A 20,056-nucleotide genomic window follows, 5' to 3' on the forward strand; every position below is an offset into this window, starting at 1 on the left:
ACTGTGAGCTCTGAGACGGCTGCAATCAACCTGCCTCTCTAATAGTGAGTGATGAGCAGTGAGAGGCTCAGGTCGACGGTCTTTAGAGGTAAATCATCTCCCAATTGCCCTCACATCATTGCTGTTCCCCATGGCTAACCTGGGTCCATAAAGCAGGGTCTAATGTCACTGTCACCCAGCCGTTTTATCAACAACACCAAGAAAGAAAATAAAAGACAGAAGACGGGACCTTGTCATACCACTGTGTTCAGACGGACCACGATCCCTGAACGCTGGGTGTCATGTTAGGTGGAGGTCACTAAAAAGTCACGTGTGACCTATAACCCTGGATGCAATTATGCGAGGATACTTTAAAAAGTTGAACTCAAATACAGTTGAGTTAATAATAACAAATACAGTTCATTATAATATGTCAAACTTGTGTGCATGTTTTATATCATCTATTCGGTTCCAGAATAAAGCTCATGTTTTTTGCAGAGAAATGCATAACTGATGATTATTCAGCATGTTCCCTTGAAATCACTTCCAAACAGATGTTTTAAAGCTGAGATGTTTATTAGTGCTGTAAATCTAAGTGTCGAATCTAACAGTAATGCTCTGCACATGGTATGAGGTTAAAGTGCCTATACATTGACCAGGGACATCTGTCCCAGCTATAGAAAGGAATGTACAGATATTTGATACATTTTATCACAGCAACAAATCACATTCCTGGCTGTGCAGTTGTACCGTTAAAGTGAACTTCTCAGTGATAAACCATTGTTGTCTCGCAAAATGTAATTTCTCACAGGGGAATATTGTGCATAACGCTCAGAAGGCTGAGACAGAACATCATGTATGCCATAGTTTATAGATATATCGGATCGAACTGCCCCTATCATAAAGTGAAATACCTTGAATAGAGTCAGTGCTAAGTAAGACAAATCACATCTATAATCTATAATATAAATAATTATTTGCCCCTGGGGTGAAACACTGTCCCCAGGTCATGGTCCAGCATTGTGCTTCTCTCTACATTAAGCTCCAGCAAGGTCACTTCACAGCGCCCACTGCCACGGCTAATCATGTGACTCAACATTCAGTCAATGTGACTCATGATGACATATAACAGTTACACAACATAGATTGCACTGAGGTTACGGGTGTTAAATGACATATTCCTAGATAAATATCTTAATCCATCTATGTTAAGGGCTGTATACACATATTTGTAAGTATACCCTTCTTTGGTTCACAAACACACTAAAATACCTTCAATGTTACTCAAAACATTGATAATATACAGTTGTTTTTCAAAATATAAATAAGGATACATTACAAATGGAATAAAATACTAGATAACTCTTTCACACATATAATCTCTTGATAATAAAGTGATTAATCTATTAAATACTCCTATTTAGAGGATTTTATATATCAGGGTTTTCTTACTGTAAAACTAAGACACATACTGTATGTTTGTCACAAAAGCAATGTAACAATACTATACACAATCTACACAAAGTTCATCAGCTCTAAAAACACAGCAATAGAATACAGAACCTGTTACAATGACTGTGCTACATATTCCCACTACGTAATATCAGGGGGAAGAACAGCTGGGGCACAACGTGGTGCTGCTTATCTGGCGTGATCGTTACACTGACAACACACAGCACCAACAGTCAGAACATTATAATATATATTACAATACTGTATATCTATGCCACGAGGTTGCATTGTGCTCTGTAGCTACTTGTAAAGTCTTTCAAGTTCTTTCAGTATGTCAATATGGATACTTCTACAGGCTATAGTCAAATCTAACAATGGCATTGTGACTGCTACAGACAGAGGAGACAGCAAACTTATGGTGTACTTTACCTAAAAAGACTAAACTCAGGCTTCAAAGTCCTGCACAATTACTCAAGATACACAGAGGACATGAATCCCAGCGCAAGGAATTTTTAGAGTTGGACATGACACATCTGAGAAGAGAAGGACACCGTCCATACAGAGGTGATGGTCCTTACAAGTCCTGGCCAAGTCTCTCAATCTCGTCGGTCAAGAAGTCGATATCTGACCTGGTGGCGGCGGGGTTGGAAATGACCATGCGGAAGAAGTTGACCTTGTCGCCCTGAGGCTGGTAGCCCACCATGGTGGTCCCAGACTCCATCATCATGGCCTTGATCTTGGGGGCCACCTGCAGTTCAGAGGTCAAGACGATCCACACAACTGGGTCAGCAGCACTTTCTACCTCTCACAAAAGCAACTGAAATTCAAACCATCATTCGCTGCCACTAATGGGATTTGAAACCATTGGATTGGCACAAAGTTGAACTTGTTTTAACTTCTCACTCAGGCTATCTTTTGCCAAATCTGGTATTTTTTGAATGCATCAGACAGTGATTGAGTGCATGCTTCAAGGGAAGGAAAGAGCAGGATTAGAATTCATCATTCGCCCGAACAAGCCGCTGGGAAGCTGTTACCTTGTGCAACCTTTCCCTCCGTTCCTCCCCATCAGGCATCCCGCGCAGGCCCGGCGGAATGTACCAGAAGCAGACGTTGGTGTGCTGGGGCTGTCGAGACAAAACATTATATAAGATAAGATTAACTTTAATAATCCCTGGGAAGGGTGTGTGTGTGTGGGGGGGGGGGGTGTTACAGCAGCGAGAATGTACAGAATAGATCAGAGTAAAGAATATACATCAGGTACTGTGTATGGTTCAGAACACACATCAAGTGAAGAAAGTTCTACGTCAGGCTTGGAGATCATGTGTCTGAGAAACATGAAACCTGCTTTGGGGTTGCACAAGGGAGCTGCCTTGGGCCATTACTATTCTCACTATACATGTTACCACTTGATATAGTATCTTTAGAGAGCACAATGTATGTTTCCAGTTATGCAGATGACACACAACTGTACATCTCTGCTGAACCAAATTATGCTGCAGCTATAAACTCCATTACTACCTGTCTTCTAGCAATAAATAAATGGATGAGCAAAGATAAACAAGGACAAAACTGAGATCCTACTGATCGGCCCTAAAACACAAAGAGAAATGCTGTTTAACAATCTGGGGAAACTAACATCCTGGATTAAACCTGAGGGCTGAAGTCTTGGTGTTATCCTACATTCAGATCTAAGCTTCAAGTCCCTTAACAAGGAGACGAAAACATTATTTTTCCACCTTAGAAACTTAGCTAAAGTGCGACCATTTATAAATCAAACAGATGCAGAGAAAATGATTCACACTTTTATTTCAATCCGACTCAAATACTGTAATGCACTCTTCACTGCCCCCCCCCCCCCTAAAAAACAGACTTCAGCTCATTCAAAACTCTACAACTTGACTATTAAGAAAAACCAAGAGAAAGAGCACATTCGTCCAGTCTTAGCTGCCCTCACAACTCACACAATTGTTATTGGCGTATTAGGGAAGTCTGGTCTAGTGGTACGAGAATTGGATCCTCACCCATAATTTTTAACCTACAGTAGGTTTAGCAGAAACCTGGAGATATGCCGACAGGTGTTATCTTGAAGGTACTAAGAATCACTGTTTGAATTATACAAATGTGTGACATAGGCCTTAATCTATTAAGAGTCATGGTGTAACTAATACAAACGTGTGTAGTACAGTTCACAAGGGCATAGAACGGACTCTAATTAAGCATCTCAAACATTGGTAATGTTTATGTGGTTTTATGACACAACAAGAAGTGCCATACAAATTTGTGGGATTTTGGTGCTTTGTGATAGTGTATTGTACAAGCTTTTTAAAATGTTGTATTTTACTTGATTTCTTATCTTTATTTTCTTTTTATTGCGTTTTATCTTCCATCTTACTTTCCCTGCTTTATGTTCATTTTATGTCTATTTTTATGTGAAGCACTTTGTGCATGTAATTTCCCTGTTGTAAAGCACTTTGAGCTGCATTTACTGTATGAAAGGTGCTATACAAATAAAGATTTTTATTTATTTTATTTTTTTTTATTATCAGAGTAAATGATATACATAAGAGTACAAAAATATACAGTGTGTGTATGTGGGGGGGCGGTGGTGCACAGGCACTGTTAGTGTGTTAGTGATGGCTGCTGGCACAAAGAAGCGCCTGAACCTGAACCTCATCCACTTCATCACTTGAAATGATTAACTGAAGAAATTAAAGATATGTTGTTTGCTGCTGCTTAACACGTACTCAGACCCCCCCCCCCACACTTCCATAAGGAGCCCCCAGAGTCGGTGAGGAGTTTATCTGGGGATTTGCTGCTCCAGTCTCTGCTCACTGCCGCGTACCTCAGTTAATGACTCCTGGTGATTCATATTCATCAGATATCTGGCCGCTCTGACAGTCTATTAGGGCGAACTATTCAGAAGATATTTGCAATCTCATGAAGCAGAGGAGAAAATGAAGGGAGAATAATCTCACCTCTCCCTGGAACACCATCTCATATCCCTCTCGGCTCTTGATTTTACTGTAGAGATACGCTGACAGGTCCAAACACTTGTCAATGTGCTGCTCGAATCCTACCGTTCCCTGTGGGGAAGGACAGGCGTTTATAATGCAGAACACTAATGGAGGGAGTGTTACCAAAATCATACCAAACGTCTCTTGTCCTGCCACATGGAGTCTGGTCACATATATGAGGGAAACAGATATTATACCTTTGCTTTCCACATGAGCCAGAACTTGAAGATATCCACATGTCGTCCACACTGGATGGCCTTGTCGCCGGTATCATATGTTACATCGTACTGTTTGTCTGGCTGGAAGAGGTATCCAGCACACATGGAATTGCAGCCTTCTAGCACTCCCTATGAGGGGCAATGACGGGTTAGATGATGACGCATCCACACCAGCCACGGGTGTGTGTGTGCGTGTGCGTGTGTGTGTGTGTGTGTGTGCATGTGTGTGTGTGTGCGTGCGTGTGCACAAGCTCTTACTCTTTCCCGGACCAGAATGGCGGAGCACTGTAGAGGGACGCCCATCATCTTGTGAGGGTTCCAGGTGACTGAGTTGGCCCTGCAAAGATACCAAGACTGTAAGAACAACCCAGTGGATGTGATTGTGGGTGAGATGAGAGCTGATTATCAATGCTACATGCACTATATATAATACATATGTCTATAGTATACGTCTTTGATTGTACCTCTCAACTCCACTCAGCTTGTGTCTGTGTTTCCTGGACATCAGTAGGCCACCTCCCCATGCACCCTGGACACAAACAACAGTTTCTGTTTCCCAGGAAGACGGATAGCTACTGTACACGTGCAGGTGTCGGTGATACCTGGAGTGCACGCTACAACTCAACTCACCAGGAACATGCACTGACATAAACCCCGAGAGGATCTACGGCAGAGAAGAGATAGGCCAGAGACGGATCGCAGAAGAAAGATTCACTTACATCCACGTGTAGCCACATGTTGTGCTTCTCGCAGATGTCTGCGATCTCGTTGATGGGGTCAAACGCTCCGTACACTGTGGACCCGGCTGTGGCGTTGACGAACATCGGGACGTAGCCCTGCAAGAGAGAACGCTGTTACGCTGCTGCGCTGAATTCCAATGGTCCAATGTTCACTTTCTGGTCATCTTTGCCATAAAATATAATTTGCCATAAAATATATTAGAACACATTTCACAGACCATCGGTTGTTTCTCTTGGCAAGCTGTTGTCATAGCAGAATTGCATTCTAAGAGAATTAGTTCCAAGAGACTATGCTTAGGAACCAGAAGCAAGAGTCAAATCAAGTGTATTATTTATCATATGATTGTTTTAAATGTACCTTCTGCTTGGCAGCAATGACCTTGGCTTCCAAATCAGCAGGAATGACTCTTCCCCTAAATAAGCATAGAGGCGTGTGAGATACTGTAGATTCTCCAGACCACTACTGTTACTGCTAATGTTGTTTCAACCATGCAGGATTTCCACAGACCTCTCATCTGTCTTCAGGAGAATCAGGTTCTCTGTTCCAAAGCCCAGAGCGGCACTGGCCTTCTTTATGGAGTAGTGGCTCTGGAAGAACAGGCGAGAAGGACAGAGCTCTGACATCACGATACAGGCAACAAAGCAAAGCTGGGACAATATTTTGAAAATGAGAGATATATCCAATAAGAAAATGAGATGTATATCTAATAAGAAAATGAGATGTATATCCAATAAGAAAATGAGATGTATATCCAAAATGAAAATGCTTGTTATCCCCCTAGGCCCTAAGGATGGAAAGAAGCCTGTTTTAGCAGTCAAAGGTCAGTATAGAATGATGACAGAGGAGGAGCCATGTTACTAACGTGCTCAGACGTGAAGAGGACTAGTCTGGGCGCAGCGGTCATGCCCTTGGTCTTCACCTCCGGATAGAACTTGTAGCGTGCGATCATCACGCTGTACATGTTGGATATTGCTCCGCCTGTACAGATGAAGCACACAGCTTTTAAAGGTAACGTAAACACCCACATGGTTGGGTTCTTCTTACCCGATTTTATTTTTTTTAAAGGGGGTCGGCAGACTGTTTAAGCCGCATCATGACATCGACGTGTGGTAGTTTGAGTCCATGCGTCACCACAACGAGATTATAATGATTCCCATCTCTAACAAAGTAACTGTACGGCTGGATTTTAAAATCTTTTCAAGCCTGGTTGATAGTCATTGACCTCACCTGGGGAGAATATGCCATCGCCCTCGCCGTTGGGCCAACCCACGATCTCCCTCATCTTCTTCAGCGTCAGTTGCTCCATGAGGACAAAGACAGGAGCGATCTCATAGGTGAACCTGCAACACACCGGACCTCCCTGGTTACCAGTAGCCCATACAAGACCTTTTTTACCTCCCTGGTTACCAGCAGCCAAAACAATACCTTTATTTACCTCCATGGTTACCAGCACCCAATACAAAACCTTTATTTACCTCTCTGGTTACCAGCACCCAATGCAACCAATACCTCCCTAGTTGAAACCTGAAATGTCTCACGTGCGTCACAGCACCTAGTACTGTCGCCTCCAGTCCTTTCTGTGGGGAATTTGTTTGAATTTGAAACTTGTTTCATGTTCTCCTCATGTTCACAAGGGTTCCTCCAAAAGAACCCAATATGAAAAACATGCAGAAGAACAGATGCTCTTCAGTCCGGTCCCTGACCAGGACCTGGACGGATCACTTGGACTTGGCGTTGCGGTTGCTAGGTTGTTGTTGTTGTTTCACTTAGTCTGGACTGAATCTGATTGGCCCGGGAATCAGATCCGTTGCCACTGATTGGGCAGTAATAAACAAATGACAATGCTTATCCCCAAAACCTCCATCTGTTGAGTCAGACTACCTATCTACAAGACCTATACAAGACCCCTGAGAGTCCTCTCAGTCTCGTGTCCATTTGATTTCCATTAATGTTATATTGGTGCACGTATCCCTCATGTTATTAAACTGTTATCTGCACTCTCTTCAATTACATCCCAAGTAGAGTATCACCGCAACACGACATGTGAATAATGTGATAGCATTTCCTTGTTCATTAGATTGTTTTCAATTTTTGGAAGGAGAAACCACAGAATCATAGCCTGAATGTCTCATCACATGGGCTACTCATTGAGCAAGCGATATATATTAGCCATTAAGAAAAGAGTGGGACACTGCTAGTTCTAACGCAGTCACGCTTCAATGACAGTTCTGTCACGTTGTATAAGTGGCTGTGCTTTTTCCAGTGGAATGAGAAAGAAAAAGAGTGTCCATTAAGAAGGTGCCACCGCGTGGGAGACTTGCTCTGTGAGAGGTTAAGAGAAAGAGATTGAGAGATGCGATGCACCACAATGAGAATTTCACTGCCTTTGTGTCGGAGGGAGGACTGCACCGCAGCTTCAGCTGAGCTGTTTGGAATATGTTTCGAATACCTTTCAAATAAGGAGTTGTTTTTGTGTAGAAATTATACTCATAATGACCATTATGATGTTTATGATAAATCTATCATCAATCATTTCAGGTTCATTGAATTTCCTCATTATGCTTATTCTGTGTAATCTAGCCTTGTTTCCATGTCATTAAGGAATATAGGAAGAACACCAAGCAGAGTGAAGAACTAGAATGTAGATTAAAAGCTGCCGAGGCTCATCTCTCTTCACTATGTCCTTGCCAATGCGCTTATAATTATACAACTGTCTGTTCAGGCAATAAAAGTCAATACATCAGTAGAACAATACAATGTTTCAAGCTGTGCCATATGCACAGCCCATAATGGTTTTAGCTCACTGGCTCACTGGCAGAGACAGTGAAAGGAGTCAGGAGCTATTTTCAAACGTGTTCCAAATTCATTTTTCGCTCACTCGCTCACGTAGTGTAATTCTGATGACATAACTCCCTGGACGTGACTGTGATTCCATTAGTGTCAATCAATAACTGTCAGTAGTAATTAAGGATGATCGAGTAATTAACACATGCAAAAAACAAATGTGCATTCAGGCCCCGCCCATCCGTTCCGGCCATTCACAGTGGCGTTGCCATGTCACATGACATGACACATGACGTCTCAGCAGGAGGCCTTCAGCACCACACCCATATGGGGGTAGAACCACCCCAGGAGCAGGGGAGACTACAGACTGGTCTACAGGAGGGAGGGTGGAGGATTCCAGTGATAATGAAGCAGTAAGAAGCCAGTGTTGAACCACGTATTTACCTCTATTAAATCAGAGGCAAGGCAGAAGACAGTTAATCCTTGCCCTGAAGAGCTCACCGTTTCTTAGTGGTGGGTTTACATTTCAGCACTGTATCTAGATGAAGACAGACGTGAGCCCGGCCACAGAGAGCCCTCTTCCTGTTACCACCACCTACATGACACTGTAAGAGTATATAAGTGGTGACAAGGAAGGTCTTTTCATGATCAGATACTTATCAGAGCACAGCAGATACAGATCATGAGTATCTGTGTTCTATAGTATACTGTATATATATATATCCAACCCTTATTACAAAGAACTGATCAGCACGCTACCGAGATTACCTCTAGCCAGATTTACACTGCCAGTGCTGTCTCAGGTGGCAATATTAATGTTTGTTAATGAACAATAACCCATGGCCCTAATACTGTAGGTAACATCAACCTGTGTCTGGACACATCCCTGACCAGCACAACATCCCTGATCAGATCGGCTCTCTCGTTGAAAAGCAATATTGAACCATCACGTTGGGTTGTTCACATTTCTCCAGATTGTCTCATGGGAGATTTAGCTTTTTCCCATCATCATGTGTGCCCTCTGGTGTAAGGTGTGCCATAAAAACAGTCCCCACACAACACTGAGAGCCAATCAATATGCAATTTAGTTTGCCTGTAGGGCTCTACCATCGGGCTGCAGTAACAGTATTACTGTAGTCTATAACTTCAACACAGCGATGACAGACGGCTCTGAACTCTGCTGGCATGCCATGACATGTACCGCTAGCCTGGGGCCTCTGCACAGCTAGCCTGGGAGAGTTTCGTGAGAATCCTTCAGCTGAGAGCGCCTAATTATGTCACTTCAGGTTGAAACTTGCCTAATTCTACAGAGGCCGTTTAAAAATGAGAAGAATTTTCTCGGGGTTATCCACTCCTAAAATAGGTTAAGTCACTCAACCTCTCGTCAAAGTGCAGAAAAGTGAAAGGCCATGTAAGGTAACTCCATTATTGACTGAGACACCTTTTCTCTTAGGATATTTTCCAATACATGTGGTGCTTTTCCTAAAACGTCTTTGACACCAGACACTGCATATCACACTCATTAGGAAGATAGTTGATAGCTGTGATAATCAATTATACAAATATGCAGATTTATATATCAGATTTATCAAACGAATGAAGCCCACCCACATGTTAGTGTTTGCTGTGGAGGTGAGCCATTCTCCTGCCAAGCCAATGATGTCTAGGCCAGTAGAGAGCTGGTTGAAGAACCTGGGGTGACCTATAGGAGAGAGACACAACAATGTTGGTCCACAACCCACTCCACACCAACACTTATTCATCTGAGAATTTGAAATTAGGTTTATCTGCAATCATTACCATCATTGTGTAGACTAATGAGGAATATTGATTGTGCTGTGTGTGTGTGGGGGGGAGGGGGAGTAGTTATGCTTTGTTGCTCATGCTCCTTTGCCTGGCTTGTTCTCACCAGTCCTGACTCCATATTTCAGGGTGTCCCTACAGTCCACTAGGATCTGCTCCAGGGACTCTGGCTGGTCTGACAGCTCCAGGTTGAAGCCCTCCATGCCCTCCAGAAGCTGGTGGGGGTGGTGGAAGTCCAGCACCTTGGTGGATCTGTCAAAGGTCTTGCGGACATAGTTGGTGAGGATGTCCACAATCTCCAGCAGGAACTGCATGGTCGGTTCCTCTCCATTTTTGGCTGGTAATAAATCTATGATTTAAGAGAAGAGTGGTTCCAATATTAGTGTAAATGTGTAACATAACAACTTTTCTCATTTTCATAAGTTTGGAGATCAATAACTTTTCGTCTAAGGGTTTGTCTTGTAGTCATTCTAACAATCCTCTGTGGAATTTCTCATATACATGCCTTCTTAGCAGCTTGTAGAAATCTCCTCACAGCAACATGGCCAACTTTGCATTGAGTTTTTAGACAAAAACTTTGCCAACAACTAAGGTGCACAACTTCTGCCTTGTGCTTATGAGACAACCATGACGAATTTGAGTCGAGCACTGCACCTGCTCTAAGATATAACTTTAGCCTATTACACAAAATCATGTCAATTAACTTGAATGATCTTCATACCTACCATAAATAAATTACAATTCCATTAGAACTAGTTATTTGACCATAAATTATAACTCGGATTACGTTTACATCGAAAAGATTTAGCCTACATTTTATCAGATGAATATCACAAAAAAACATGCCATGTACAAATATCAAAAATCTGTCCCAATAAATCAGTTATATTGGATATATTGTTTACCTCTAGCAAATAGATTGGAAAAGTCCGTCTCGGTGCGTCTGAAACGGGAATCCCTGTCGCTGTTATCGCAAGACAGCAGGTTCTTGGACGACTGTTCCTTGAAGGAACCCATAATCCTACTTTTCTCCTCCAGGTTGTTGTTTTTCTGCAAAAATCCTAGATGGTTGCAAGGGGCAGAAGAATCAAACGATTGATTACCACCCCCAAACATTTTAAGAGCAAGCACTTTTACACTAGCCACATGCCTTCTCTCTAATCTCGCTTGTTGGGCTGGCGGTGCTGCGTGGTGCAGGGCACAGCAGGCTACTTTGGAGGAGTTTCCCACCCTGTCCTGTCCGGGGGTTCGGGGAAGCCTATTTATGGGAAGTGGAGTCAGAGGGTGGTTGAGCCCCGTGACATCAGCACCAAAAGCCAGCCAAGCAGAAACAAATAACCGTCATTTAGGAGCTGTAAATTTGTATTAAGTCCCTCCGGCAGATTCCACTTCAGTAAGCAAGGAACAGCACAATGAACCGATGTCATTACAGTCAGCTAGGGGCCAGCTTAATAGTTGGAGTGAGCTATGACGATATATGTGAAATATTATAGCCTATTTCAGACGTATGGATAATGCACATAAACTCAAATCTCACACCATATCTAGGCACGATTATAAAACGAAGCCTCCTGGTCCTGGGTTATGATTAGTAGAAGACTAGTTTTGCACTCGAATTTCATCTTGAATAAGCAACATTTTATGTGTTCACTCCCAATGTAGGCTAAGTAGTAGTGTGGTTAAGCGCATAGGGTTTCTGTAATGATTCCCTGACATCCACTGCTGGTCAAATTTCAGAGGAATGAACATTGATATTGTAAGGGAATCAGTAAGAAGATGTCGCATATACTATTCTTGACTGACCTTTGCGCCTTGATTAGGGCTGACTGAGGGACAGGCCATGGCTTAAGACTGTAGACTAACCCTTGAGCAATAGCCTATCAGATATTTTCTCGCTCGCTCGCTCGCCCTCTGACAGTAGCATGGACAGGCGATATCTAGCCTATCTCTACAAAACAGATTCCTGACAAATTACGATTATGCTACTGACACCTCTAGACTCTGCTTAAAATGCCATGTCCACTGACTATAACCAAGTGTTTTACAAATAATGAGTCAAACTAACCTACTAGCCAACATATGTAAAATGTAACTGAATTATATTTGTGGAAAGGGGTGGTTAACAATAGACCATAAGCATAAGGTCCACCTGGGACTAAATGTTTTTCAGGTGAACCATGAAAGGAGCAATATTTTAAGATATTCTATATTGAATTTAAGGGCGTTTTCACATAAACAATCCCTTTTAAACGAACTAGCAGTCCTCTTGGGACCAAAAAGTCGACCTAGAGAAAGGGGATTCGGTTCTTTTTGCGCTCACATTGTCAGGCTATAAATGTCTATAGTAAGAAAATCCATTAGCACGAATTTAAGGAGGATGGGTTTCTGGATTTTCCCCCTTTTATTTATTTAATCAAAATGCATTTCATCTCCTTTGAAAAACTGGTTTTCCTCCCAAAAATCACGTGGTTACAATAATTAAGGGCATTATCTTCCTTTCAGCCTTAAAACCCACTCATGCGAGTCCGGGGCCATTGACAGCAATCACAGAGCATTGCAGCTACACAGCCTCACACAATATTCAATATCAGGCCCACAAACATTTTCCATGAAAACACGATGGCAAAAAAATGGCAAACAAATGTGCTTTATAGACCATCATGTAGACCATTATAGACCAGCATGTAGCTAAGTTACCACCTTTTCTGAACACGTTGATTGTGCATATTAATTGGATAGAAATGATGGAACTGTAGATATCTAATTCAAACACATGACGGAAATGTTTAACTTACCACATATCTTCATTCCCAATTTTCTAGTACATCCATGAGCAACTCCACACCATGCGTCATAGCCTAAAATAATGTTGGAAAACTATTGAGAGGGTCTTATAAAATTACGCCCAAGAGCACAAATTCTCCAAAATGATTTCGTTGCCTATAATGAAAGCGCTGGATGGGGTATGTTGAAGCAGATAATGGGACAGCCGATTGTAATCGCTTAATTGATGCGCCCTGGCTCTGAATGATAACGACAATGAATGTAAGCCTTCATAACGTGGCATTTCAAATGGGCAGCTTTAACTTAGCTGATTGTATTTCCGCGAAAGATCTAATTGGGCGGAAAGGCATGCATCACCAGATATCGAGAGTCACGGTTGAGAATTACGACACTATCGAGGCCTGCGGGGGATTTAGGGCGAGGACTTCAGGGGGGGACCTCTTATCGATGGGAGACAGTAGGTTTACACACAATGGGAATTGGAGAAATGGAATAAAGACATTTTTTTCATTCCATTTCCACCCCTGCTCACGAGACCTTTCTCTGCAAACATTTGGAGGCTCTCAATGATGTAAAATATAGCCTGGGTCCTACATAGGCCTACATTTCCACTGAAAGCTTTCATCAACATGAGATGGAATATGCTGCGTATATAAGCTTATGGGTCTATATTTTTGCACACATCTTAGGCCTCTTTAAAAGAGTCGTGCGCCAAAGTGCACATAAAACGCATCATCAGCCCAATGCCTTTGGGACAGAAGGCAGGAAGGAAAGACAGCAGAATCGTTGCAACGCTGAACCTCTGAGGCTTGTGGCTCTATCACCGCGGCGCTTGATAACGGGCATCATTTTTTTATATAGCCTATATATATCTTAAAGCGTTGAAAATGAATAGGATGTTGCCAATATGAAGAAAGGGGGCTTTATATGTTGGCCTTTATTTTAAAATGTTTAAGTAGGTTAAGTATCCTACAGGGAGGTCCACTGCGTTTCTACAGCTCCCTACACCTGGTGGGCCAGGCTGGGTGGGCTATAAATAAGTGGCTGGACCATTAGGGCCAATTCAGGGTGGCTGCAATCAACGCCACTTTCCACATAATTAGCACTCACCACATTCACCTTCACCCACTTTTATTCAGCCCTATGAGCAACATGTCTACTGAAAAGCCACTGACAATATTCGTAGACTACTATTAGAACCTAGGAATTAAAATAATAGCCTAATTATAATGTAATATAGGGCCCAATATTAATAACGACAATGATAACAATAGGCCTAATAATAACAACGGAAATAATAACTATAATAATATGCCTATCCTATACATCATAATTATAATTCGAGGTAGCCCGTTTATCAGTTTATACATAGCCTAATTTAATGTCGCCTATTAAAAGGGTAGTCTACTGATCATAAGGATTTTTCTTGTTTTTTTCTATTATTGATAGACGCCAATTCATTAGCCTTTTCTAATTGCCTTCAATTCCTGTTTTTAGAGGACATCAGCTATTTTGACAGCACGATTCGTCTGTGGCAGATGCCGGGAGGTCCCCACGCATGCAATACCGCGTGATTTGTAGGGTGAGAGGCATTTCCAATGGCAGTTTTTTTCCTCCATAGCGATGATTAATGACGTTGCCCACAAAGTAAATAGCACAAGTGAAATAGCATTTTATCTGTGATGGACCTACTTGAGCCTGGTGGTCGTAAATTTGTCGAGTTGGGATCCGGTTCGCCGGCGGAGGAGGAAGGTGCAGATGCCGCCATCACTCCTGAGACTGATACAAAAGTACTCACTTCAAACCTCTGTCACTTTCTGCAACCGCTTATTTTACCAAAGATGAAAAGTCCTACTCGCTGTGAGGAGAAGAGAGAGTAGGCTAGCTGTCGGATCCACATAGGCTACGTGTAGGCTATACAGTAGGCTAACGACACGTCAAACTATTTGCATATTCATATTTACAGATAGGCTACACATGTTCACAAAAAGATGCACATCTATAGAAACATGTACAGCCGATGTAACTAGACAGAAACAACAGACCTGTCGACATGGTTGACAAGATAGATTTAGGCATTCTCGAATATCAATTAGCCTCTATGCTGTCTGAAATGGCACTCTTCCGCAAAACAGCAGATTCTAAACAATAGCATCAGTCATTCTAAAGCCAAAAATTACAATAAATACATAAATAAATAATACATGTATTCATTAATACAAAATCATATAATCTAATCAACCATAACAATGACGCCTATTGATCCTCCCGATTTCTTCAATAATCTGATATACTGTCGACAGTGAGCCTTCAGACTAAAATAGGTGTCTTCTGGAGAGAGCCTGGTTTATCAACATCTGATGAATAGTAATAATTCCGTCAGTGAGGAATTATACAAGTCAAGGATGTGACCACGGAAAGGTCAAACTGCCTAGAAAATCTATCCTTTGAGATGATGATTGAATTCTCACATATTGGTACCTAATAATGAATATTGGATTGATGAGGACTAAATGCACAGTAGCCTTGATTGACAACGGGCTAGTGACCTTGCAATTAAGATGGGGATATATAATAACGACCCTGATTCAGGTCAATGTCACTAGCGTGCAACGAAGCCAAACGCGCACAAATAAGTAGGCTAATGCTTACGTTTTAGGATAAAGAAATGGATTTCCAGCTATGACGTTACCTACAGGCTGCGAATCTGTGGATAAAGAGGTAGTATATCATAAAACAGGCTACTCAGTGGTATGCAATTTCCTCCTCAAAATCAATGGCACAAAAGGTTTGTTTTAAACAGCTTCAAAACACCTGTTAGAGCTTCTCCAATGGAACAAAATTGTACTGCTTTAAGCAACAATAACCAATCAGCCTACGCCCGTATGAGAATGAAAGCGTTTTATAAAACATCTTACCGTGTGGATGATGGAAACAGGTGAACAGGTACGGTCCAAAAAAGAAATATGGGAGGCTGACAAAATTAAGTCCTTCAGCAATAGGCTATTGGCTACTATAGGGTGCCCTTTTAACACTCCTGGAAAAACAGCGTATTGAATATTAATTCAATGCGAAATTCCATGCACGCCGACCTTTTTACTGGAATAGGCTACATTTGATGTGCTGATGTTTAAAGCGTACATTGCATATTTATTCGTTACTACGCATGCATGAGTCACACCACCTCCAGTGTTGCTCGCTATTTTCTCCCCAATATCGAACACGTCCGCTGTGTCCCCAAATTTTCTTGGAATCGTGTCGCTTTCAGCTATAACGTGACTTTTGGGAAGTGTTTGATTGTCTTTGACGCTATATACCTCGATTTGGAATCCCGGTCACGAACATGGACTTGGGAAGTTTGATCCTATGAGCAACACACTACGCTCATGATGAGGGTTCAGACGGGAGGGAGGAGAGAGGTCGCTGTGTCCTGCTGGAATCTGATCTGTATGAGGGGGTGCTGGCTGATCAAATACCACTCCGTTTAGATAAGTCATTTGCATTTACCGTATTCCGGTGCACTGAATGCAGCATGGGCTAGGCTAGTAGGCTAATGATACTATGCAATGTACAAATTAAAAATTTTACATATTTTATTATGAAGAACATAGTCTATTATTTTTGTGTGGGTAAAAAAAATAGCCTGTAGACAAACAATTGGGTTGGTACTTGCGTCAATGTTGAAATAGTCTAGAAACCACAAGGTGGCAGTAGGGAATCATCAATGACAGGATTCTACACAAGGGGGCCTTTCCTCAGATAGCAGCCCAGGCCTACTTCATGAAGCTATTAATAATACACCGACACATAAACCACATCATATGATGCGCAGTCATGGGAAAGTTACACGGGGTGCATGCGATGAGCAAGAGTGCCCAGTGCCTAACACGACTGAATGAGTGAGTTATTCATCTAGTCACCTGCATCCCAATCATTTACAATGTCATCCTCACACACACTCCCTCCCCGTGGCCTCAGATCGATCACAAAACGCTTTTTTTCTTGTCAACATAACGGCCTCTAGACCTAGCCTATGTGCCGTTATGATCACAATCAACACTGTGACTCTCAATGAGACAAAAACACGTAGGCCATCCTATCCTGCGTATCTCGCCAGACCGGGAAGGGGCGCTTTCTATCGTGTTTTCAGCATGTGGACGCCGAGCTCCCAATGGTCCGACCTGATACACAACCAGGTAGCCTAGGCTACACGTTTAATAAATGGTTAGTGCTGCTCATTAAGATTTGTGTTCCTTTTCTAATTAGTGAGGAAATGCGTCAGTAGGATATAGTGTCTGATAGTAGAAGTTAGAACTCTTGTTACCTTCGATGGATTTAGGCTAGATCATAACATCGACACAAAATCACCATTATTCAATCAATCAATCAATCAAGTTCTGAGATCTCCATTGTAATCTAATCAAAAAGTAAGAAGAAGAAGAAGTAGCCTTGAGAGCCAATGATTCTCGAGCCTAGTGGCCCATAGGGCAGGAGCCTATCTCCTGCTTTCTTAGCGTGAGGCAGCTTGATGTACACGCACACCCCCTGGACATATCGCTAGTAGCCTAATCAAAAAGTAGGCTAAGGCCATTCAAATGTGAAATTCCAATTACAACAGTCTCCGGAAGATGGCGCTTGATTATACATCATTCAAGGAAGGGGAGTGTTCTTTAGAGGTTGTCCTAATAGTCTCTCTTTGCATTTTATATGGTTCCCTTGAAATGAACCATAACATATGGCCTACAAATCGATGTAGTGAAAGTAAACTTGCAGTATAGAATTAGAACTTGCATGAGCGCCATCCTTCCCTGTGTTTACAGTTGATCTCTGTGGATCCACCTTCAGTGGGCGTGTCAGTGATGTCACACAGTATCTCCACCATCTTCATTGCCAGGGCAACCATTCATCTCATTCTAATGCTGGCCTTCAACCAGGGAGGCAAACAAACTCATACTATGTAGAAAGCTTTTATATTAAGCATACTGAAAAAAGCATGGTATTTTGCACAAACCATATTAAACCAAGCATCTCCCATTTGACCAAGCCTCGCGGTCCAAGTTACAGTATCTCTGGCAGGCCTACATCAACGTGAGATCGTGGTTCCAGACCACTATGTCACTTTGCTGTATCAATACAGAAGACTGGTAAGTTTACGGTATGTTAAGAAGCTTGTTGGGTAGGTCTGAGACCGAGCACATTGACCCTGGAACAACTCACCAGGAGTCACTCTTTTAACATCAAAATGGTGTGAAATTCTCTTTACCAAAACACTTTCCCCCCTGTCCTTTTGGAATATGTTGGAATCCAATTAAACAATTTTCCACGGCTAAAATACACAGCACCCTCTTTCCTTAAAAGCCAATTAAAATATGCTAAAACACAACCCTTTCATTTTCTAATAAAAATTTAAATTGAAAAAAAGGCTAAAATCTGAGGAATTATGATCAAACAATGGGAAATCAACCTTTATTTCTGCATGGTGGTTAAAGCAATAGTTCAGACCTCATGTCCATGGGTACTCTTAGTTCAATGATGAGACATGATTGCTGACCTCTGGCACAAAGAGTGAACTGAGGGAAAAAGTAGGATCCATCTTTCCAATGGTTCAGAGGCCGTCAAGCCCTGCTCAAACCATACTGTAGCCTCAGACCATTCACACCACAGATGTGTAATGTTTGTTGTACGTGTGGTAAAAGCCTGTTTTGACAGCTCTGACAGTGAAAACTGCTGTTAGCACTTGTACTTGCATAGGAAATCAAGGTCTGATTTCTTAATATGATCTGAAATATGAACACAGTTTGTGGTGAACTCTGACAACATGCATGGAAATGAAAAATGCCACTGCTACAGCCACGCATTTGCTATCCAGCAGTCACTAGAGCCGTCTATTTAACCTTGTATAAATAATGGCTATCATGGAAATTCAAAGCCAATCAACTACGCCTCTAACAATGCCTTTGTCTACTTTAAGGAGCCTGCGCATGCTTTCAATTTATCTTTAGAAGTGGTTTCTTTGTAATAGGATCAGAAAAACTTAAATGTTCAAATGGTGAAGATTCCTTTCAGTCGTGTATCTGGTTCACAATAGCCGTCTCCGCCCCGTTCTAGTGAAAATATGCTGTAGATGAGTATTGCTCATCCCTGAAATGGAGAGACCTCCTCTGGGAAAACTGGATGCAGCTCTAAATCTCATTACGTATTTAAAGATATTATTTTAAGTCCAGCATAGTGGAGGGTCATTCAATCAAACTTGGTGTGGGGTTCCAGGGATAACATACAGACAGAAGCCTCAGACGTGTGCTATGATAGAGCATGGTGGGATTGAACTCATCAATGTAATGTTTACATTTACAGGGTAAAACCAAAACTTGCTTGGTTGACAACACAATAAAAGCACTATAGAGCTAGAGGAGTGTGACTGAGCGTGTCCCCTCATATGGAGGTGGTACTGTAGATTCATGTGACAGACAAGAGGTCCGTTTCTGAACGGTCGTGGCTCAGAGCTCGGCTTTGACTGTTCTCTGGGAAATCATGAGGAGATGAGACAACATACAGGGTTACACTCACATATCACACTAGAATTTTGTACTTGCTCTTTGCACTGTTCTGTCTCGTCCCTGCACTCTGTCCAATGTTGTCTCCATGTTATGTACCATGCCCGAAAGGAAATTCCTTGTATCTTGAAAAACTACAATGGCAATAAAGCAAATTCTGATATCTCCACATTGGATACCATGTATATGATATGGTATGGGTCTTTCTGCATGGAGTTTGCATGTTCTCCCCGTGCTTACTTGGGTTCCCTCCACATAGAACCCCAATATGAAAAACATGCAGAAGAATAGATGCTCTTCAGTCCTGTCCCTGACCAGGACTTGGTCCCTGGGCGCCACTGACGAGGCTGCCCACTGCTCCTGGAGGAGGACAGCTTGGATGGGAGAAATGCAGTGGACAAATTCCAGCGGCAACCACTGAAGACACATGTGCTGTGTGTTTGTATGTTTGTTGCCTCTCACTCACATGTGTGTTGTCTGTAATTGCCATGTGGCGAATAAATGACCCTTCAAGGTCCAGTAATTATTTAAAAATATGATATTGAACAAGCTTGAGTATAACCAATTTCGTAGTTCATCTTTTATCCTTTACCCGTCATCTACCAGTCTGGAGTTTGATTGTTGCACAAACAGGCCCCAAGAACTAATCCCCCCCCACACCTGTGCAACTAGAGAGGGAGACGATAGGGGGCGCTCTTGCAAGAGAAACTATGAGTAAACTAACCAC

At 42.2% G+C, this 20,056-nt stretch overlaps 1 protein-coding gene across 1 annotated transcript; it reads right to left on the reverse strand.

The window, feature by feature from the left end:
- Positions 1–2,005: 2,005 nt before the first annotated feature.
- LOC311312997 (glutamate decarboxylase 1) lies at positions 2,006–14,543 on the reverse strand (the record flags this gene model as incomplete). The annotated part of the gene is made up of 16 exons (XM_084443007.1): positions 2,006–2,179; positions 2,466–2,555; positions 4,407–4,514; positions 4,643–4,792; positions 4,922–5,000; positions 5,128–5,192; positions 5,383–5,499; positions 5,762–5,816; positions 5,912–5,991; positions 6,267–6,382; positions 6,632–6,744; positions 9,800–9,890; positions 10,098–10,340; positions 10,897–11,052; positions 12,787–12,849; positions 14,468–14,543. The coding sequence occupies 16 exons, from the start codon at positions 14,541–14,543 to the stop codon at positions 2,006–2,008; spliced, it is 1,776 nt and encodes a 591-aa protein (XP_084299133.1).
- Between the last annotated feature and the right edge of the window lie 5,513 nt (positions 14,544–20,056).

Source organism: Borostomias antarcticus, assembly GCF_949987555.1.
Source record: "Borostomias antarcticus genome assembly, chromosome: 9".
NCBI lineage: Eukaryota > Metazoa > Chordata > Actinopteri > Stomiiformes > Stomiidae > Borostomias > Borostomias antarcticus.